The 22475-nt window shown below is 36.4% G+C and overlaps 4 protein-coding genes across 4 annotated transcripts; 2 read left to right on the forward strand and 2 right to left on the reverse strand.

Annotated features, from left to right (window-relative positions):
- The first annotated feature begins 5557 nt into the window (after positions 1-5557).
- LOC113757140 lies at positions 5558-7835 on the forward strand. The gene is made up of 2 exons (XM_027300549.1): positions 5558-5622; positions 6350-7835. The coding sequence occupies exon 2, from the start codon at positions 6355-6357 to the stop codon at positions 7684-7686; it is 1332 nt and encodes a 443-aa protein (XP_027156350.1). The 5' UTR covers positions 5558-5622; positions 6350-6354; the 3' UTR covers positions 7687-7835.
- Positions 7836-11348: 3513 nt separating this feature from the next.
- Positions 11349-13410, forward strand: LOC113757136 (NAC domain-containing protein 2-like). Its single transcript, XM_027300545.1, has 4 exons — positions 11349-11385; positions 11601-11860; positions 12566-12814; positions 13102-13410. Exons 1-4 carry the CDS (start codon positions 11349-11351, stop codon positions 13408-13410), a joined length of 855 nt encoding a protein of 284 aa, XP_027156346.1.
- Positions 13411-15271: 1861 nt separating this feature from the next.
- Positions 15272-16405, reverse strand: LOC113757137. Its single transcript, XM_027300546.1, has 2 exons — positions 16318-16405; positions 15272-15783 (listed from the first exon to the last, which is right to left on the reverse strand). The coding sequence occupies exons 1-2, from the start codon at positions 16403-16405 to the stop codon at positions 15272-15274; spliced, it is 600 nt and encodes a 199-aa protein (XP_027156347.1).
- Positions 16406-17788: 1383 nt separating this feature from the next.
- On the reverse strand, positions 17789-18124 carry LOC113757138 (protein STRICTOSIDINE SYNTHASE-LIKE 6-like). Its single transcript, XM_027300547.1, has one exon. It carries the CDS (start codon positions 18122-18124, stop codon positions 17789-17791), a length of 336 nt encoding a protein of 111 aa, XP_027156348.1.
- Positions 18125-22475: the final 4351 nt, after the last annotated feature.

Genomic DNA, 22475 nt, shown 5'->3' on the forward strand with positions numbered 1-22475 from the left:
CACTAACAATGTGTACATTATCACGGTTGGATACATGACGCATATATAAAATTTGGGTTAATTTAAATTCAGATTGTGTATCACGCATCCAATAGTGAAAGTGCCAATATATAGAAGATTAATTCATAAATCCATATGTGGACTAACAATATTTAAAAGTTATGGAACGAAAAATATGGATTAAATTACTATAATTATCAAAGATTATGCTACATTAAGACAACTTTAACTCTTATTCTTTTGTCTTAGATTATAAATTTATTAAAACTTTATTACCTTAGGTATTAAATTATAAAAATTATGATATATAGACAAGCGGCATGGAAGAATGTTCTTATTGTTATCCAAAATTTCAAAATAATTGAGTATAATTCGGGTAGAAGTAGAAGAAGAAGTAGAATTGCGCAACGGATCTTCTGTCCCATATCCTGTGCCACTCTCTGTCCCACTTTTTATTATATTGCGATTTCTCATTCATAAACATCATGTTTTAGTTCCTTTTTTATTTCCTTAAGATCCAATAACTATTAATTCAGTAATAAACAAATTTAACAAACTCAAAAAATCAAAATGCATAAAAAATGAGATTTTTTTCTAAATTTTCTATTGTATTTTTTAATTTTCTATTATATATTACTTTTTTGAAACTGTTGTATTTATTTTTTGCTGAATTAATAGTTATTGGATCTTAAGAAAACAAAAAAGAACTAAAACATGATCTTTATGAATGAAAAATCGCAATTTAATAAAAAGTGGGATAGAGAGTGGCGCAGGATGTGAGACAGAAGGAGTGTGAGATAGAAGATCCGTTGCGGTAGAATTATACTGCAACTGGAGTAAGTTTACGTAACTTAGTCTATACCCGACCCCACTTGTACGGATGTACCGGACATTTAGTGCCAGGTTGGCAACTCAACGACAAAAATATATATATACCTTATTTGGCGCTTATTTTAGGTAACTGCGCCCCCGGCAAAAGAAGCCTCTTCAACATTCAACAAGCATGGATAATCACCAGCAGCAGAGGGAGGAGCAGCCATACCTCCTCCATGATCACCTCCTCCACCACCACTGGCCGCCCTTGCAGGGCCAACAGCAGCAGCCACTGCAACATCAACACCCGCTGTATCTCCTCAATGATCAGCAGCAACCGGTTCAGCAAGGCATAATTCTCCACGAAAATTCGCAGAATTTTCTGGATTCTATGCCTCGCGGTTACAGGTTTTGCCCCACTGATGAAGAGCTAATTGTACACTACTTGAGGAAAAGGATCGCCAAGGCTCCATTACCACTTAACAGAATTCATGAAGCCAATGTCTACGGCCACAATCCTCAAGAACTTACAAGTTAGTATCTATACAATTGAAAAAACTTTATGTTATTCTCTCTCGTGACTTCTTAACAGTTGTTTTTCTAGTTTTCGGATAAAGAACTCGGAAAACATCTTTTAGGCGTTTTCTAGTTTGTAACAGGGAACTTTACTCCATGCGAAGGAAAGTGTTTGACATGGTCTGATGTTCTTCTAACAATATGCTATGTGATAAGTGACTAATTTACGTAATAATTGTATGATATTTTATATTATTTTTAGTCACTTTTGTTATATTATTGGAAGAAAATGAATTATTTTGGCTATAATTGGTGAATAAATGTTTTTAAGTGATTAAATGAGGTTTTTATCACTTTTTACTTGGATTTTGTGTATTTTGACAGTTTTGATGCATTTTCGTATTTCGGCTATAACTTAAGCTACAGTGATCGGATTAAGATGATTCTTGAACCAATTTGAAGATAAGAGATAGATCTACAACTTTGGTGAAGACATCTAAATCCAGTTTGAAGGTTTTCCAGGTCAAAATGCCGAATTACAATAGCAAATTTCTACTGGTCGAAACTGGAACAGGGCAATAAGCAGGTAAGGGTATTTTGGTCATTTCTCAGCCTACACAGATCCAAATGAGGTGATTCTTGATGCATTGGAAAGCTAACTAAAAGGGCTACAAGTTTCATGTTTTGGTCAAGAGCTAAATCAGCTTTTATCATCAAGAAAAGTTCAGTGGAAGTTGATGCAAAATCGGAGCAGAGCTGGAAATTGAACCAGAAGTGACCAAATGGTCACTGTATCAATCCGGCCGGAATTTGGCCGGATTTAAGGCCGGATTTCTGGCCGGATTGCGGTCAGAAAAGGCTGCTCTGTACGCGTAAAACTCAATTTCACTCCCACCAACTCACATTGGATGCTAGACATGTGAGAGACATTACCAGCTGTAAGGAGAAAGTGTAAAGCTTCATTCCTTGACCATTTTTCATCATAAAAAAAATAGCCAAATTCATTGTAAGAGAGATTGGAGTTCATAGCAGGAAAATAGAGAGAGAGCTACGGGAGAAAGCTTGAAGCTGCAGAAATGTAGCTCTTTCATCTCCCTAGTGTTAGTTTAGCTTAGTATAGAGTAGTGTAGTTTTTCCATTCTTGTTTATTATCTAGATTAGGATGAAGATGGAGGATGAAGAAGGCAAGGAAGAAAGCTCATGTGACAAGGGTTGTATTCCTTCCAAACTCTTTATCTTTTGTATTTGATTCCAAGTTTAGTTAATATACAAGTTCTGGATTTTGTGTTCATTATGTGTTTCTAAAGTTTAAGCCTTGGGTTTGGTTGACCTTTCTATAATTGTTAGTGTTTATTATTTGGTTATTTGACTGCTGTGATTTGAGCAAGTTATTTAGCACTTTGGCTCTTTAAATCATGATTAATCTGGTACCATTGATTGTGATTATTTAAGGTGTTGTTTCTGCAATGAAAATTGAGATTTAACACTAGTTCAAGAAGTGCTAAACATAGGGAGTACACTCACGAAAGTAGAGGTGCACTTATGTGGTTTTTAGTGATTCATTTCATGTAATTTCATTGAAGAAATGAACTTGTAGCTAATTTCATAACCATGAAAATAGGTATGGATTAGTTATGAGTATAATTGATTCACTACGAAAGTAGGATTCAAATGCATAAGGAAATTACACCATAACTAGCCTAGATGTAGTAATTAATGATCCAAATATAGCACTTGCATGAGTAGTTAGGGATACCACAACCTAAGGAGCTTTCATTTGTTATTTTGTATAATTTCAGTAGGTTAAATTTGTTATAATTCATTGATAGTCTAAATAATAGAGAAGCTTTAGTAATACCGGTAATTGTTCACTCTTCCTTGTGGGATCGACCCGATATATACCCTAAACTACTAGTTGATCTGTATACTTGCAGTGAACGGGTGTAATTCGGTATTTTTTAGCTTGCACGTATGTAAAATACCCGTCAAGTTTTTGGCGCCGTTGCCGGGGAAGATTTGGCAATATCGGTGTGAAGAGCAACTTTATTAGTTTAGACATATTATTAGTTATACTGTGAATGTTATTTTCTGTGTTTTATATGTGTATGTGTTTTATCACCTATTCTTCTTACTAATTTTGCTTTTGAGGTTGTTTAAAAGCAATTTTAGGTTATGAGAAGGGTAGGTCAATTTGGAGGACAATGCTTGAGAAGTGGAAGATTGGCAATGGATGGTTATCAAGTGCAAAGCTCCTTCAACAGAGGTAACCAAGAATTTACTGAATGTATGTCTTTTGAAGATGGTTTAAGGTGCTTAAAGGCAAAATTTGATGTAATTAAGTTACAAGTTCAAATGGACACCATGATGCATGAAATTGAGCAGAGGAGGAATGTTAATGTTTTTAATTCTTATCATGTGATTTGTGACTTGTGTGGAGGTTATCATGCTACTAATACATGTATGCAAGCACAAAATGTGGATTATTATGATAAATTAGAGCATTACAATCCTTGTTTTGATCAATATAGTGCTAATTGGAGCAATTCTCCTGCTTATGGTTGGAATAATCAATGTACTTATAGTGATAATTCATATTTTTATGATCACCAACCTGAAAGTGTCCAATATGAATCAAAATCATCTTGGGAGTTGGCAATAGAAAGAGTAGCTAATGATTCTAAGCCATCTTGGGAGTTAGCTTTAGAAAAGCTAGCAAATGCAACTTCCGATCGTTTTGATAGGATTGAAGAAAGAATAGATGAATTAGCTTCTCACTTTGGTCGAATACATGAGCAATTGAGTGCATTGTGTGAAGTTATTTCTTCTAATAATTTGCAAAATGATCCTAGCATAAATGGTGGGAATGTTGTATGTGAAAATGGGTTGCATTTTGATGAAAATGATGAATCTCAATTGTGTTTCAATGAGCAAATGTCCATTTCACATGATAATATCTTTGGAACTAACTTTGAACCTCAAGAGGTGAGTTTTAATGACTCATTTTTCACCCCTCTTGAGGAGTGCATTGAAAGTATAGGTTCTAAAGGTATTCCTGCCCAAGATACTCTCATGACATTTCCTTTGGAAAGTTCTCAAGTGGTGTATATTCAAGGTAATATCTATGAAACACTTGGGATAGGTAAGTCACTTTCAATTCTCACATCATTAGATTATGTGGCTTTGGCTATAAAGTCACCATTTAATGATCCACCACGGCCTAAAATGGTGGATTATTCGTTAACTAAGCCTCCTTGAAAAATGAGGTGATATAGTCAAGCTAATGACTATAAACAAGCGCTAGTTGGGAGGCAACCCAACGAATTTTTTTTAGTAAGTTTAAGTGTTTAATTAGTGTTTTTGTGTGTTTTAAAGGTGGCAATGGCAATGGTTTATGCAATGTGTTTCAAGTGCAGAAGAACTTATAAGGAAGCAAAAAGGGAGTTTTCTTGTTCATTTGATCCAATTCATGCATTTGAAGTGCTTAATTCTAAAGTTATATTGATGCATGATTTCATGTTTCAAGGAGCAATTGGTTGAGAAAGCACAAATTTTATGTTTAAGGTGAGTAATAAAAAAAAAACTTTTGAAAATGGAAAGTGGAAGGAAAAACTGCAGAAATAAAAAATTTCTGCAGCAAATCCGGCCTCAAATCCGGCCATAAACTGGCCGGATTCATGGCCGGATTATCAGGGGAAGAAAAAATCAAATTTTCGGAGCTACTGCCTCATATCCGGCCGTTAATCCGGCAGGAAATCCGGCCAGTTTCTGGCCGGATATGCAGAGTTAAATAAAAAAAAAAAAAAAAAAAAAAAAAAAAAACAATCCGGCCAAAAATTCCGGCCGAATTTAGGCCGATTGTAGGCCGGATTTACCTGCGTTTTTGAAAAAAATTTGTGGCTACTGGCCAGTATCCGGCCGATAATCCGGCCGAATATCCGGCCGGAAACTGGCCGGATTCTGGCCGGTTTTGCGCACTAAAGCGGATTCCCTCATTTCTTTTCTTCCTCCTTTCTTCAACCTCCACACACACTCACACCTTGAACACACACTACTCCTAAAAACCCTCTTTTCACCATCCAATCTCCAAACTAAATACACCAAAACATTTCTCTTTTCCTTGTGAGTTGATTCCATAGCTTAAATTCCTTCAAAAACAAGTTCTAATTCGGATTTGAGCTTGAGAAGAACAAGGGTTTCAAATTTTTGAACTCTTCATTTGGGTTCAAATTGGAGTGAAATTTTTGGGGGTTTCTTCACCATTTGCACCATTAATCATCTACCAACAAGTTTGAGGTAACAAATCTTCACCAAATGTTATCATTTGAATTTTGTCAATTTTCACTTTTTCCTATTTTTGGGCAATTTCGAATTTTTTTTCATTTTGTGAAGTTTGATGCTTTTTATGATGTTATTGAGCTTATTGATGATTATTGGTGATGTTTAACTCATGGGTTTGAGATTATTTGGTGAATTTAGCAATTTTAAGCTAATCTTGAGGATTACTTTGATTTGATCATTATTAGCTAATTTTTTTTTTTGGGGCAATTGGATTGAAGAAAATTGTATGAGAGTAATGGATTGGTCTAGGATATTTACATGCTAAATTTAGGCTTAATTAGCTTATCCTTTGATTTTTGGCATGTTTATTCTAGAAAATTTGATTAAAGTTGAATTAATGACCTTTTTAAGTCTAAACTCATGGTTAAGGTGCTTTTTAGCATTTCATTATGCTTATTTAGGTCATTAAGTTGGGAATAAGTTGTGTGATTGTTTAATTGCTTTCTCTACCTATTTGGACATTTTATGCTTAAGTGTTTTATTTGGAAAAAAATGAAAGAAGCATTTGTTGTTGATAATCAATTGTAAAGTCTTGCTTGTGAAGTTAATTGCTAATTATTATGTGAGTAAGTTGATAAGATTGGCTAATTAAAGATAAAGAGGTAAAAGTGAATGAGTTTTCATTATCTTTACTTAGCAATGTACCTATTAAATGAAGTTAACATTTAATAATTTTAATTAGGTACAATGGCTCGCACTAAGAAAGGTGCAGTGAAATCTCCTCCTCCTAACAAGAGAGGAGAAGCTTCGACGTCTAGACAACCGCGCTTGAAAAGAAAAGCAAGTAGACGTCTACAGCTTGAGGACGAGCCATCATCTGGAGAGGATACTCAACAACAAGAGGAACAAGATGCACAAGGGGACCAAGAGGAGGAAGTCCCTTATGATAAGTCGCGCTTCACCTCCGCCGAAAATGAAGCTTGGTACAATGCTAGGAGGGGAGCTAAGGTATTGGTGGAAAAGGATGTCACCTCGGATGCCGAGGAGGTCTACCATCTCAAGGCCTCCTTTGCCAAATTGGGATGGGAAAATTTCTTTAACATCCCAAACTTCTATTATGAGGAGCTTGTCCGAGAATTCTATGCAAATGTGGAGGACAAGAAGGTTTTTCACTACGACACGGAGGTGATTACTAGTACAGTGCGAGGGAGAAAAGTTCGAGTCCATAGAGCTGATTTGGAGCGCTATCTTCATGTTTCGGATGTGGGGCGCAAGGTAGATTTGAAGAAAGCCTTCAAACCCAATGATTTGGACTCTTGGAACATGCTAGAGGCACTTGTACGTTTGGGGGTTGAGTACAAGGCTACTCGAACGACGGGGCGATATTCGGTATTGACTTCATCATTTCCGGAGTCGCAACGTCTCCTTATTTACCTATTTGCCGCCAATATCATTCCGAGGGCAAGTGGAACCAATGAGGCGCGCACAAGTGACATCTATTTCTTGGATAAAATGAAGCATGGCTTAGGAAACATCCAAGGCATTCCATTGGGAAGCATTATCACCAACCACATGTGGGCTGTGGTTCGCAGTAACGACATCAAACATGCTTTCCCGTATCCTCGGTTCTTGACCTTCGAGTTTCAAAGGGTTGGAGTGGATTTTTCTAACGCTTTCCCTACAGGTCTCAAGAAGAAGGACGTCTTTACATTGGATTTTTGCAGGTTCATTTTGAAGAGTAAAGACGGCGGTGGTCCTTCAACTCAAGGAGGTGCTCAAGGGGACATTAGGCAAGAGGAGGAAGTTGAAATTGAACGAATTGAAGGGGCTCAAGGGGTTGAGACAACTACCCCGCCGGTCTCAAATGAACCGTCTTCCTCACGGCCTCCAACCTCACCTCAAGACACTCGGTCGTTTTTCAAGAAGATAATGGACAAGCTGCTTTGTGTCGAGGCTGAGGTAAAGAAAAGCCGCCAAGAGAATAAGCAGAATTCCGAGCGTCTTCGTCGCATCGAGACCAAGCTGGGTATTGAAGCTCCTCCGACTCCACCATCTTCACCTGACCAAGCGACTACTTGAGGGAGTGCTCGTCACCTAGTGACATTGCCACTAGTTTTTCTTTTCTATTCCGTAGTGCTTGTGATGTTTAATTTTTAGTGATTTTTCTTATTTCTTTTGTGTGAACTAATTCAAGTGATCTTCATCTCTGTTGTGGTTTTAAGGATTTCGGACTACTTAAGATTGGAAATTCTTCACTTGGACATGGATTCGGATTGCGCAAGTTCAATTGAGCAGTATTTTCTTTCACTCTTTATTTATTTTCCTTTTCTCACATTGAGGACAATGTGAAATTTAAGTGTGAGGGAGGAAAATACTGATCTTGCATTTTAATGCCATGTGATGATAGTTTGTGAATCTAAATGCTTAGAAATGTTGGAATTGTATTGGAATTATTTGCCATGTGGATAATTGATTGAAATTGGGTTTGTTGGCAGGGAGTTTTCATCCATTTATAAGGAGAAACTCTGTCAAAATTTTTCTAAAATCTTTTCCAATATTTCATTATGGCCCAAAAATTCTTCAATTTTTTCATTTTTATTTCAAGAAGGGCCAAATTGTTCCACCCTTAAGTGTCTAGTTCTTCCAATTGTTGAAATGTTATATGTATTTTTGGAAAGTTTAGTCTTCATTTAACTTGGAAATGATTATTATGCAATTAGGATTTTTACATTTTAGAAAGTATATTAGATAAAGTGAGGAAAATTATGCCTATAATTTTACATGTTTAATGAAATTTCTTCTCTTTACTTAATTTTATAAGTAAGTGATTGATATAGTTGATAAAAGGTTATACTCCTCCTTTGATTGTTCTTATATATTTTCTAAGAGGGAATATCTATTTATTGTCCTTTATTTCTTAAAATAAAAAAAATAAAAAAAAAGAAAAAAGAAAAGAAGAAAAGAAAATAAATAAAAATTATTCTACTCCAATGATTCTCGTACCGAGTAACCGGGGGTTGGCATCTACAAATGTCGACATTCGCGTAAAAAGGTATTTGAATTAAGAGTATGCATAGCAATTTGAATAAGTGAAATGTTGAGTAACCGGGGATCTTCACTTAAAAGTGTCGATTTTCGCGTAAAAAGGCATTTTCACTATTTAAGTAAAATTAGTATGAATAAATCCCTCTTAGTTGTAAAATTTTGAGAAAAAGATGATTATAGGAGGAGGAAGGCTATAAATCGACTATGTGGGTTGCTTATTTGTGAAATTAGGTTGGGGTAAGAGATTAAGTTTAACTTGTTGAATTAAGGTATAATTATCTTTCCTTTACTTGATATTATGAGTATTTAATGTAATTTGAACAATTGTATAATGATTATTTTCTAGGTCATGAGGAATTAAATTTGACAAAAGTGCATATATTGTTTCACCTCTTAAATCATTGTAATTGATTTTGTGTGGATTGCTTGAGGACAAGCAATGATTTAAGTGTGGGGGAGTTTGATAAGTGACTAATTTACGTAATAATTGTATGACATTTTATATTATTTTTAGTCACTTTGGTTATATTATTGGAAGAATATGAATCATTTTGGCTATAATTGGTGAATAAATGTTTTTAAGTGATTAAATGAGGTTTTTATCACTTTTTACTTGGATTTTGTGTATTTTGACAGTTTTGACACATTTTCGTATTTCGGCTATAACTTGAGCTACAATGATCGGATTAAGATGATTCTTGAACCAATTTGAAGATAAGAGATAGATCTACAACTTTGGTGAAGACATCTAAATCCAGTTTGAAGGTTTTCCAGGTCAAAATGCCGAATTACAATAGCAAATTTCTACTGGTCGAAACTGGAACAGGGCAATAAGCAGGTAAGGGTATTTTGGTCATTTCTCAGCCTACACAGATCCAAATGAGGTGATTCTTGATGCATTGGAAAGCTAACTAAAAGGGCTACAAGTTTCATGTTTTGGTCAAGAGCTAAATCAGCTTTTATCATCAAGAAAAGTTCAGTGGAAGTTGATGCAAAATCGGAGCAGAGCTGGAAATTGAACCAGAAGTGACCAAATGGTCACTGTATCAATCCGGCCGGAATTTGGCCGGATTTAAGGCCGGATTTCTGGCCGGATTGCGGTCAGAAAAGGCTGCTCTGTACGCGTAAAACTCAATTTCACTCCCACCAACTCACATTGGATGCTAGACATGTGAGAGACATTACCAGCTGTAAGGAGAAAGTGTAAAGCTTCATTCCTTGACCATTTTTCATCATAAAAAAAATAGCCAAATTCATTGTAAGAGAGATTGGAGTTCATAGCAGGAAAATAGAGAGAGAGCTACGGGAGAAAGCTTGAAGCTGCAGAAATGTAGCTCTTTCATCTCCCTAGTGTTAGTTTAGCTTAGTATAGAGTAGTGTAGTTTTTCCATTCTTGTTTATTATCTAGATTAGGATGAAGATGGAGGATGAAGAAGGCAAGGAAGAAAGCTCATGTGACAAGGGTTGTATTCCTTCCAAACTCTTTATCTTTTGTATTTGATTCCAAGTTTAGTTAATATACAAGTTCTGGATTTTGTGTTCATTATGTGTTTCTAAAGTTTAAGCCTTGGGTTTGGTTGACCTTTCTATAATTGTTAGTGTTTATTATTTGGTTATTTGACTGCTATGATTTGAGCAAGTTATTTAGCACTTTGGCTCTTTAAATCATGATTAATCTGGTACCATTGATTGTGATTATTTAAGGTGTTGTTTTTGCAATGAAAATTGAGATTTGAACCACTAGTTCAAGAAAGTGCTAAACATAGGGAGACACTCACGAAAGTAGAGGTGCAACTTATGTGGTTTTTAGGATTCATTTCATGTAATTTTCACTGAAAGAAATGAAACTTGTAGCTAATTTCATAACCACGAGAATAGGTATGGATTAGTTATAAGTATAATTGATTCACTACGAAAGTAGGATTCAAATGCATAAGGAAATTACACCATAATTAGCCTAGATGTAGTATTCAATAATCCAAATATAGCACTTGCATGAGTAGTTAGGGATACCATAACCTAAGGAACTTTCATTTGTCATTTTGTATAATTTCAGTAGGTTAAATTTGTTATAATTTATTGATAGTCTAAATAATAGAGAAGATTTAGTAATACCGGTAATTGTTCACTCTTCCTTGTGGGATCGACCCGATATATACCCTAAACTACTAGCACGTATGTAAAATACCCCGTCACTAATGTACAAGTGTTAATTTGCTGTTTAACGATAGAGCATAATTGAGCCCCTTTTAATTCCATAATCCCCAATTAATTAGGCTAAATCTTTGAAATTTAAACCATCTTTAGGCTTCATGATTTCAAGTTTTTTGATTGGTTTCTTCTGATTGTGAATTTTATTGTGAATTGTGCTCCAGGAAAAATAGTTGGTCGACCAAAAAGATGCCCTAAAATACTATCCACCTTTGAAAATACAGTAGTAACTCTTTTTGCGCCACCTTTTATCCTTTCTAAAAGAACAACTCCAATTTTTATAGGATTTAGTTCAAACTATTTTCTCTCCTTTTTTCAGTGGATTGTCTTTTTTTTTTTTTTCAGTGGATTGTCTTTAGAGGTGTCAGTGCATTAAATTGGTTTCCACACAACTAAATTTAAACAACAATCTAGTAGATAACAATGGTCAATCTATAAATTTTTTGAACATTAATTTCAGTGACGAGAACACCATCATCGTAGAGATGAGATTTGGGGTTAGAGGGTTTCTCATTGATGCACGTACGTAAAAGTGATTAGTTTAGGGTATGGGCTATGTGTCTAATTTAATAACTAACATTCTTGTCTGTCTAAAAAATGGGTATTTGTCCCTAACAAAATTTGAATAAAAGCAGCCTTGATAAATAAATTATGATCCCCTTTTTCTTTATTTTGTTGTAATATTGCATAACTATGCTATATATTTGATTCTTTCTTTTTCGGTTATATATGCGCAGATAGATACAGATCGGATAGCCTTCATAACGTGAACGGATGGTACTTCTTCACCTATTTGACGAACAAATACCCCAAAGGCAGCCGTCCCTCTCGATCATGTGGAGATGGTGGATTTTGGAAACCCACCGGCAAAGACAAGAAGATTTATTACAATGGCAATACCGTCGGATACAGGAAGTCACTAGATTTCTTACTTGGGCCTGGTGAAAAAACGGCTTGGAAGATGCATGAATATAGAATTCATGCAAATAACCCCAAGGTACAAGTCAGTACTTATTTTCTGATTAACTTGCTTTATATATTATTATGCTTCAAGGTATTCTTATAATCTTTTCAATGGACAGTAATAAGAATAACAATTCATGCTATGCTTATTCTCACTTCTTCTCTTCTCCTTCTCATCTGATTATTTCATGAAACATTTTAATGTCTTTTATGTGTTATCTATGCATGTCTTAGTTTGGATATATAGACACATTTTTGGATGTTTATACACATAGTGTGCATAGGTAGCTAGACATATATGTAGCCCAACCAACGACAGGATAAAAAAATTTTTTTTTTTTTTATTTGAAGATGTAACATGCATGCACATGTAAATTTCAGAACCAACATAAAATTATTTAGAAATATATGTAGCCCAACCAACATAAGAATAAGTTTTCAAGAGGAAACAAGTTTTTTTTTTATAATTTTCGGGAAGTGGTGATTAAAACTCTTTGACAACCGAGCTCTAGCCACCTAAGTCAAGAACAATTTACTTCTTGATTTCTGTCAGTATGGTACATACATACACTATTATGTAAAAGAGTGGTGTCCACTTCTTAATCTACAAGTCTTTACAACAATATTATACTAAGTGCTCAGTAACCACTTCTCAAATAATATAGGATGTCCATTTGCATGGCTTTTTTCATTTACAAACTCCATTATACATTACTAACATGTTGTTCATTTTTGACAGTCGGATCCAGTTTTATGTAGATTGTATATGAACATAAGACGCAAAAACAAAGATGAAAGTGAAGGTGACACAGTAGAATTGATGAGGGAAAATCTTGACCAGTGTTTTACAGTGAATGAAGCTCCCATGCAGAATGAGGACAATGATTTGGCGGTTGGCAATATTTCCTCTGCTGGTTCTACAAACAATCAATGTATGGAGTATATTACCAGCACTCTAGACACAGGAGGTGATGCCATTTCAAACCAGGTTATCTATGATCTTTCTAGTTTCCAATTTCCTGATCATCCATTTCAAGATTTCCAAGGATACACTAATTCTCATGGTGGGCTCGAAGCAATTACTCAAGAGTTCACTGAACCGTTCCATTTATCAAGGGGATAATTTGAGTATGGAACCGTTCCATTTATCAAGGGGTATGATCCCCTCTGATTTGAATATGGAGGATGTTTCGAAGTATGCTACTGGTGACACAGTAGAATTGATGAGGGAAAATCTTGACCAGTGTCTTTACAGTGAATGAAGCTCCCATGCAGAATGAGGACAATGATTTGGCGGTTGGCAATATTTCCTCTGCTGGTTCTACAAACAATCAATGTATGGAGTATATTACCAGCACTCTAGACACAGGAGGTGATGCCATTTCAAACCAGGTTATCTATGATCTTTCTAGTTTCCAATTTCCTGATCATCCATTTCAAGATTTCCAAGGATACACTAATTCTCATGGTGGGCTCGAAGCAATTACTCAAGAGTTCACTGAACCGTTCCATTTATCAAAGGGTACCATGATATTTGAGTACGGAACCGTTCCATTTATCAAGGGGTACCATGATCCCCTCTGATTTGAATATGGAGGATGTTTCGAAGTATGCTATTGGTGGTACTGATTTGTCCGACTTAGCATGGCAAAATGGTTGTGCTGGTGGTTATGTCAATATGACCTCTCTCCAAATTGATGGTGAGAATTCAGGCAATAAGTAGAAGTATCATACATATTTTGATTACAGTAGTGGTGTTGTTGTATGCAAAGTATAAACAAGGACAAGGATTTTAGCAGGTTTTAATTGCTAATTTCGTCTTGATTGATATGGGTAACAATCCATACTTGTTTCTTTACTTACTATTCACTTATGTATATGTTGAGTTTTTTTCTTATGGTCTATGTGTAGTGTATATTTGCGATTTTTCTTCTTCCTTTCAAACATGAATACTTCCACATAGTATGGTTAGCTATATTACAAGCCTTCAAAACAACTTACCTATAAATTATTTTCACATACGCTAGTCTTTAGTTAAAAATAAATACATTGTAATTAGTTAAAAAAATTTTCATAACCATGAGCAGTCAAAAGAATTGGTAGGTCATCAGGACAGATTGCGCTTTTAAAACAAAACTCTATGACGGAAAGACTGAATGCATTATCAATTAATGGTTTGGTGGTTACATTAATTCAGTATGTTCTCCCTTCCAATGAAAAAAGAAAATGACTATATAGCAACCCAAATACTAAATTCAAGTTTTCAAAATCAGGATCCAACGAATAAATCGTTTAAAATCACACATACATACACACATGCATACATCAAATCATAGCTCAGATTATATAATGGGATAATTTCAGAAACCTTCCTTGAGGTTTTTCCTAATCACACCTAGAACCCCTAAAGTTTTTGAAATCACATTTAGCACCCTTAGAATGACAACTTTTGTAGCATATCAACCCCTTTAGGTAAAAATAGTATTAAAAATGTATTTAAGAGAGAGACTATAATATTCTTCCACATTTGCCCTTTTGCAAGTTGATTTTTGAAAACTAGAAGATGAAAATAAAAACAAGTTGATTCCTTTTTGCCTTTTCATATTTCTTATGCAGGAAAAGGCAAGAAAAATGAAAAAACATTTATGTTAGATTATGTAAAAATAAAGTAACAAAAATGACATAAAATTTGGGCACTATTTTTTTTGCATATGCAACCAAAAGATAGGTTTTGAGGTATTTAGACAATCTAAACATAGAAAATCTATCTTTTTTTAACTATGATTTTATCTTGCTATCTAGTTTAATCAGTAAGAGGTGAGGGAAAAATATGTTAAAATCATTCATTTGGTGAAAAAAATGCTGGGATGCAATTGAAATCATGAAAAAAATGCATATTAAATATACCTATATTGGTTTTCAATTATCAAAAACAAAATTTTTGAAAAAATTGGTTAACAAACAGTATTCAAAATTTTTTTTTCCTTTCTATCAAAAACTTTGGCACAGATCTTATAATGGTCATATGAATCAACAAAAATGATACAATTCAGCAGTCATTGTGCTGACACTCCTTCAATTTCTATGTAAATATTGTAGTTCTATTTGTTTTTATTTTCATCTTCTAAAATTTAAAAATCAACTAACAAAAGGGCAAAATTGGAAGAATATTATAGTCCCTCTACTAAACATATTTTTTAATATTATTTTTACATAAAAGGGCTATTATGTTACAAAGGTTGTCATTCTAAGGGTGTTAAGCGTGATTTTAGAAACTTGAGGGGTGTTAGGTGTGATTGGAAAAAACCTCAAGGGAGGTTTTTGAAATCATCTCTTATATAATCCTAATAACAGTACAACAATGATAGATGTCAAGATACTTAAAAAATGCAATGTTATCCAAAAAAACACTTCTTAAATCCAAGGTTATAGACTTGTAGTAATGTCAAGAGGACTTACCCTTAGTGTATCTGAGAGGAAGTATCTCCTTGATTGCAATTGCATCCAGAAGAGGTCCACAGGTAGGATCCTCTTGAATTCCAGGATTATGAAATGTAACCTTGACAACATCAGAAGTTGCCTTAAAAGCCCATGCATAAGTATCACCACCATCGCTGCTAAACAGTGTTTGAATTGGGAGTTCAATCGAAAAACCTGGGACAGAAACCCTTAGCTTCTCATCTTGGGCACAAGTCCTGGTGACTGCAAAGGTCAATGAAGACATTGCTCCAGGTTTCACCTTAACATATTGAGATATGGAAGCCTCATTTCCAAGCCTCACTGCATGAACCCCACGAGGGATTGCATAGTGAAAACCACTAGGTTGCCGTCCACTTGAAACATATTCAACTATGCCATGAATTTCCCATTTGGGCAAGGAGTATTTTCCTATGATCTGTCTTTTCTCAAGGTTTGATACCTTTGGCCCTTCCTCAAAGTTACCATTTTCTAGTAGACCTGCAAAATGTAAACAGGAATATGGTTAGAAAAACATACTGCTGCTAGTTATGAGTAAATTTTTCTCCCTGTTCTTGTATCCTGCCATTGTTCGAATTTTTCAGAAAAAATAATAATAAAGAGGAAGAGTACATAGAAGGTCGGTTCATATCAATGATTAAAAAGAAGTCCAGAGCGAAAAACCTTTTCCAAGTATCGGAAAGACAAGTCAAACACCATAAGATTCAAAATCAAAAATTCAAACGGGTTCATGTTGCTCTTGATGTTGAACATGTTAGAGAAAATTAACGATGCGCATTTGATTTTTCTACAATTTACGTGGATCATGTTTGCATGTCAAGTGAAATTAGGAGGTAAGATTTGATATTCCCTTCGTCATGTACTGAGTGCTGACATAAAAATGATATGGTAAAGTGAATTTATTTGGCATAAACCCAAAAAAAAAAAAAAAATTGTACCAAGGTTATCTCGTACCTAAGAAAATTTCATTTAGCAATTTTATATGAAAAAAATTAAAGACTATTTAAAGCATACCATCAAGAAATGGCGCAACAGCCGCGAAAGAAAGGCTTTGGTAAATACACATTATGAATAAAATGCAGAGGGAGAGAATGGAAGCCATTTTTAGCAGTGAAACTGCCAATGTGGGGCAGGATAAAAGCAAATGAGAATGCGCGCACTCTTCACTTCAAAAAGCATAACATTGGAGCAGGTATACTTATATGTAAAACTTAAGTTAGATGGTCTAAGAATAGATAAGAGGGACGTGTTATCATGCCATAAAATCAGGCTTGAGATGTGTCGGATTGTCTCAATTTCTCGTTCCCAATACCAAAAACAAATATTAGGCCCATCTTGGACATTAATCTAGCCGTTGAAATCAGTGATAAAGTCTGCAATTCCATTTCCAAAGGGGACTGAAGTCTTCATAGGTTGGCGTGATTTGTACTATGTACTTTGAATCCCAATTGATAACTAATCTCGTAATTGATATGAAAGCATTTTACTAGTTATGGTTAGAAGTTTTTGGCGATGTTGAAGATCGGGTAAAAACATCATCCTTAAAATACCAACTCCAAGAATTGCGAGCACGTGGCCGTACTTGGGTACGGTGATGAGAATAAATTTCTTAAGCAGATCCCTCAATCAAGTCTCCATTAGTAGATTTAATAGGTGCCTCCCCTAGTAGTTTAGTTAAAATCTTGATTAAAATACATATCAAGTTTATTTTTTTTGGATTATTATCACTTTATCCCTTTAAACTATATTACTATTATCAATTTAACCCCTAATATTATTTTTTAGTCATTTCACCCCATAAGTAATTCAATCCAACATGTTAAGAAATTTTAGACAAAAATATTCCGTTATTTTATAGCATTATCACATTATTATTATTATCACTTTATCCCTTAAAATTATAGTGATACAATCATTTTAATTCCTAACATTATTTTCTAGGCATTTTATCTCATCATTTTTTTTTGGGTTAACAACATAACAGCCCTCTGTGGTATAACCATCATACAGAAAAGCCCTCTGTGATTTTATATCATACGCGTCGGTACCTCGTGGTTTGAATTATTCTAAAAAGTCGACGGAAATCGTCAAATTTCCTGCGTTTGTATTAAACGCATTGGAAAGGCGCGTGTTTCTTGCGAAAAATAGATTTCTATCACAAATTTTCACCTGATATGCCTACTTTACCCTTCACACTTCAATACAAAAGACAATGTTCTGGTCTTCGGCTTCGGCCAAAATTGAAGGACACACAGCATTTCGATTGTTATTCAGCTAACGTTTTTCGACTTACTTCAGACCATGTACCAGCATGCTTTTAATCCAACAAATAAATACGGGAAGAGCGTTCCAGATACAAATCAATGACCAACTATTTTCGATTGTTAGTTCAGCTATGGTGCCCACAAACAACTCCCAGAGGCCGGCCGCCAGTGTTTATCCAGTCCGCCACAACCGAGTCAGCCGCTGAATCGTTCACCGTGACTCACTTTATCCATCCATCCTCACAACCAGTATAGATAACTCCGGACTTCGGATCGTAAGCTATGTCTTCAGGCCCTAGCAGTTTTCCGACCCCAATAATCCCTGCTCCTTTAAGCATGCGAGGGTTGCTCTTAGGCACTATCAGGGGTTTCTTCTGAGTCAACTCGTGGGCTGGGTAAGGAGCAGGGTCGAAGGAGTCAAGTTGGTAGACTAAAACTCCTACAACAACTGGTAGAACTGATGCGAGAAAAGCAAAGGGCCACCAGCTCTTTTTGGTTCTTTCACCGGAAGTTCCGCCTGACGATGAGGGAGATGGGATGCGAGTTGATTCGGCCATCGGTGCTGGTCAAACTTATACTCAGAGGCTATGCTATTTTTAGCACTTGTTCAGCGGCTTGTAGGAGAAGAGGTGTTGTACTTGTATGATGAATGATGTATGGTTTATGTAGTTATCAAATATCAAAATAAAAGAAGAGAGGACAAAATTACTTCTACAATTCTCTCTCTCTTTGTTGGTTTTGACAGAACGAAAGTGCAAAATTACTTCTGCAATTTTCGCTTATATCATTAGGGTATTTTCGTCTTTTCACTCAACTCCATCTGTTTTAACGATTTCCGTCCATTTTTCAGAATAATTCAAATCACGGGGTACCGACGCGTATGATATGAAACCACAGGGGGCTTTTCTGTATGATAGCTATATCACAGGGGGCTTTTATGTTGTTAACCCTTTTTGTTTAACATAAGTATTTTATTTATTTTAAGAAAATTTTGACAGAGTTTCCCCTTATAAATGGACGAAACTCCCTGCCAACAAACCCAAATTCAAGAAAAATATAACATGCTATCAAGCAACTGATACGAGTGCACCATTTCCTGTCCATGCAAATTTCCCCTCGCGTCTGTCTTGGAATTGTCCTTCCCTGACTAGGCCAGTTACGCTGATGATTTTTTAAGAAATCGAAGAGAGGGAAGACCTAATTTATCCAACCTGACTGCCCCTCTTGCCAGTTTTGGGAGGCGACTTGGTTGGTCATAAACCCTAATCGGGTCAAGTGGGTGCAAGAGACCTTCATTAGCTAGTATGTCTGCTACCGTGTTTGCTTCTCTAAAGCAGTGAGAGAATTGCCATGGACCCTCAACCAGCTGCGATATTTGGAATATCTCTCAACGAATCTGCCACGGACATTGAAATCTGCATTGCAATTTGCCTATTAACACCAACGAGTCAGACTGTACTCGAACCTGTGTAAAGCCGTTTTGACCACAAAGTCGGAGACCCGCTAACAGAGCCAATACCTCAGCACGCAAACTCGTACCGATCCCCAGGAAAACTGAATATCCTACCAAAAATCGACCATCTGAGGCTCGGAATACACCACCCCCACCACTCGTTCCTGGGTTACCCTTAGAGCACCCGTCTGTATTAAGTGTGACTATCCCCATACCTGCTGTCCATCATCGGACAAGCTTGCACTGGAGCGGGGATGAGGGTTGGGAAAGACTTTCAAAAAACTGAGCAAAAGTCGGTGGGAAACTGCCCTTGTTGAACTTGTCCGCATCTGCCATTGCTACGTCATGGAAAATGCCATGACAAATAACTCCAGATGACAATCTGATACCCTCCCAAAGCGCTTTATTTCTCGCCTTCCATATGCGCCAACAGATGAAACTCGGGAGAATAGAGACCATAAGCCGTTTTTGGACTTCCGACTGTTTGGACAACTACCAAGCCATCGCTCTGTCACGCAACTGACCCCTAGGCAAACCTATTCCACAAACGGCTCCAAAAAAACCCCAAATCTACCTCGCAAGATGTCCCGATGCAAAAATATGCTCAATAGATTTTCCCGTTGCCATACTGCAGCAGAAGCATTTTGATGGCGATTGGACCCCAAATTTACCCAAGATATCATTGAGCGAGAGTCTCTGCAACAGTAGGCAGAGCATAAAGAAAGATACTTTTAATGGGATTTGGGGATGCCAAATGTGAGAGAAGAGCCATGAGGCGTTCCGAGATTGTCTGACCTTCTGGAAGGCGGAAGATAAAGAGAACTGCCCAGATATCGACGGCATCCACACCACCTCATCCGGCCGCTCAGCCTCTGGGGGTGGTTGCTGTAATATAAGATCCGTGATGTCCCTTGGGAAGTAATGGGCAAGGAACATTGAATTCCACCTTCTATGTACAAGGAAATTCTTGAATGTCAAGGTCCCGTGAACCTGAACTTTGTGAAAAAGAGCCACATTATCCAACTCGTTGTCATACCAAAAATCACAAGTCCCCGCATTCACCAATCACCGCATGGAGAGCTCCGCTTGACGGCTCACATTAAGTAGTCGTTTCCAGGTAGCCGATGCCCCCACACTATACTCCACCTGACATGGGTGACAGGAACGACAATATTTTGCTAACAAAAATTTGGCCCAGAGAGAAGTCCCAGTGCGAAACTGCCACCATAACTTCAAGGAGAAGGCCGTATACACGTCCCAGAGGAGATGAAAGCCTACCCCTCTCTCCTCCGTCGGGAACCATAACTGATCCCATCGAATCCAATGATATCGGGGCCCCTCTCGTTCGATCCCCACAAGAAGTTAGAACAAACCTTCTCAATAATGGTGAAGATTGCAGCTGGTAGGACCGCAACCGATAATAAGTGCAAGGGGATAGATAATAGGACGTGCTTTATGAGAACGAGCTTACGCCCCTGAGATAAGAATTTGGACTTCCACGAAAGGATTCTCCCAAGTATAGCCTGACTTACCTCCCCATAATCCGAAGCCTTACCTCTTCCAAGATGAAGTGGGAACCCTAAGTGTGAGAACCCTGAAAATATATATACAAATATCATTTCATATTTCATTTGCGTTTCTAGTTCTTTAATAATTTCTAGCATCATTTTCACTTATTTCAAATAAGTACTTAAAAACACTTTTCATGTGTGAACTAATATAATTTTTCTAAGTTATGAAATTTCTTGGTTTTTCTTAAATATATTAATACATTTAGAATTAGAATAATTTTATCGCCTTAACATAAAACGTTAGAACACTTAGTCTCCATTACGCTAAATCAACGATACTTGAGCCGATTAATCTTACTACCTTAAAATAAATTATTTAAAGTCCAATAATTAATTCTAATTAGTGAATAACGTTAAATACTACTAAAAATTTTCACGTTAAAAATATAAAGCCGACAAATTTTAGATAAAAACAATACAAGCATACAAGATACGTGTAGAACGTAAAAATTTCGATAATTGAAGCTGTGGGATTTGAGCATTATTAGGAGCTTAATGTGTCTTCGGAGTAATTTGTGGAATTAAGTTAGAATTAAGGATTTAAGTGAGGATTAGCAGGGTAATGTGAAATGTCTAAACTACCCTCACAACCTCACAAAATCACTATGCAAACCAAACAAATTTTCGGACACCATGATCACTCACCTCTCATTCGACCAATGCACTCACTTCACCACTTCAACACACAACCTCACAAACACTCAACTTCCTCTCAAAAACCGCGAGCCACTTTCTCTTCCCCTTCACTCCAACCTCGCACCACCATTCCCATTTCCTCTGTACAAATTCCCCTCAGACCACAAACGACATTCCAGTTCCCCTCCACCTTGTAAACATCGACGACAGAGATAGTGAGAGAACAGCCTCAACCGAGAGAGGAAAGAAAACAGCGAGCCGCAATTTTTTCTTCTTTTCTCTTCTGTCCAGTCCGCGAGCTAGAACAAAGGAAAGGAAGACACCGCGTGAGACTCACCATTCTGCACTTCAACCTTCATTTCAACCAGCTGCCCTCCACCCCAACCACAGCTGCAACATCAGTCAGGACCAAACCAGCGTGCGAAGCTGAGAGAGGAGGAAAAAAATTTTCAGTTTCCTTGTCACGCGAGTGAGTCGTCGGTGAGGTAATTTCTGGGCTGAAGCTAACTGACCAAGGGTAGATTAAGCCATCTAGGGCCATGCATGTGAAGCTTAGGCGATGAATGAGGAATTTAGGAAAGGAAAAAAAACTGATGTGCGCTGAATCTGGATTGCAGAGATTGATTAAGAAATGCACGATGTAATCTGCTTTGTTGTGATAATCAGAACCTGAGATTATGATTAGCTAACTCAAACTTGAATGATTAAGATGTTTAGGACCTTGCATGTTGATTTTTGAACCATCGAATGATGATTTGAAGAAAAAGAAATCTGTTATGCGTAAGAATTTGGGACTGCCAAGGACTTGACTTGAATAATGCAGCTTCATTTGGTATAATTTTGCTGTTTTGAGCCTCTAACCATGATTAACTAGTTAATTACAAGATAATTAAGCTCTGCATGTAGTTAATTAATGGGTTTAAATCAGAAAAATAAAATGAAATAGAAATCTGCTACATATATGTTCATCTGAGGCTAATTGGACAAATTTCTGGAATTGTATTAGATGATTATAATTGTTGTTTGAATCTGGTTTTGCATTGGAAATCTTTATCAGCTAGCTAAGAGTTTGCATGTCCCAATGGAGTACTTAAAACACTGTTTTAGCTGAGAAAAAAAAAATTGATCCAAGATAAACAAGCTGCTGGAAAATGTTTGGAAGCCGCAAGGTTGAGTTGGAAATTTTAATTGATTTCTGGAATTTTATTTTATTTTTCCCTTGGAGTATAATGGTTTTGAAATGCATGA

The sequence above is a fragment of the Coffea eugenioides genome, unplaced genomic scaffold (assembly GCF_003713205.1).
Source record: "Coffea eugenioides isolate CCC68of unplaced genomic scaffold, Ceug_1.0 ScVebR1_2767;HRSCAF=3856, whole genome shotgun sequence".
In the NCBI taxonomy this organism is placed as follows: Eukaryota; Viridiplantae; Streptophyta; class Magnoliopsida; order Gentianales; family Rubiaceae; genus Coffea; species Coffea eugenioides.

Coding starts and splice junctions, on each gene's coding strand:
- LOC113757140 (XM_027300549.1), top strand. CDS start 6,355: ATGGCTCGCACTAAGAAAGGTGCAGTGAAATCTCCTCCTCCTAACAAG.
- LOC113757136 (XM_027300545.1), top strand. CDS start 11,349: ATGAGATTTGGGGTTAGAGGGTTTCTCATTGATGCAC. Junction 11,861..12,565: donor TTCATGCAAATAACCCCAAG/GTACAAGTCAGT, acceptor CATTTTTGACAG/TCGGATCCAGTTTTATGTAG. Junction 12,815..13,101: donor GTGATGCCATTTCAAACCAG/GTTATCTATGAT, acceptor GCTCCCATGCAG/AATGAGGACAATGATTTGGC.
- LOC113757137 (XM_027300546.1), bottom strand. CDS start 16,405: ATGGCTTCCATTCTCTCCCTCTGCATTTTATTCATAATGTGTATTTAC. Junction 15,784..16,317: donor TGTTGCGCCATTTCTTGATG/GTATGCTTTAAA, acceptor TACATTTTGCAG/GTCTACTAGAAAATGGTAAC.
- LOC113757138 (XM_027300547.1), bottom strand. CDS start 18,124: ATGGCCGAATCAACTCGCATCCCATCTCCCTCATCGTCAGGCGGAACT.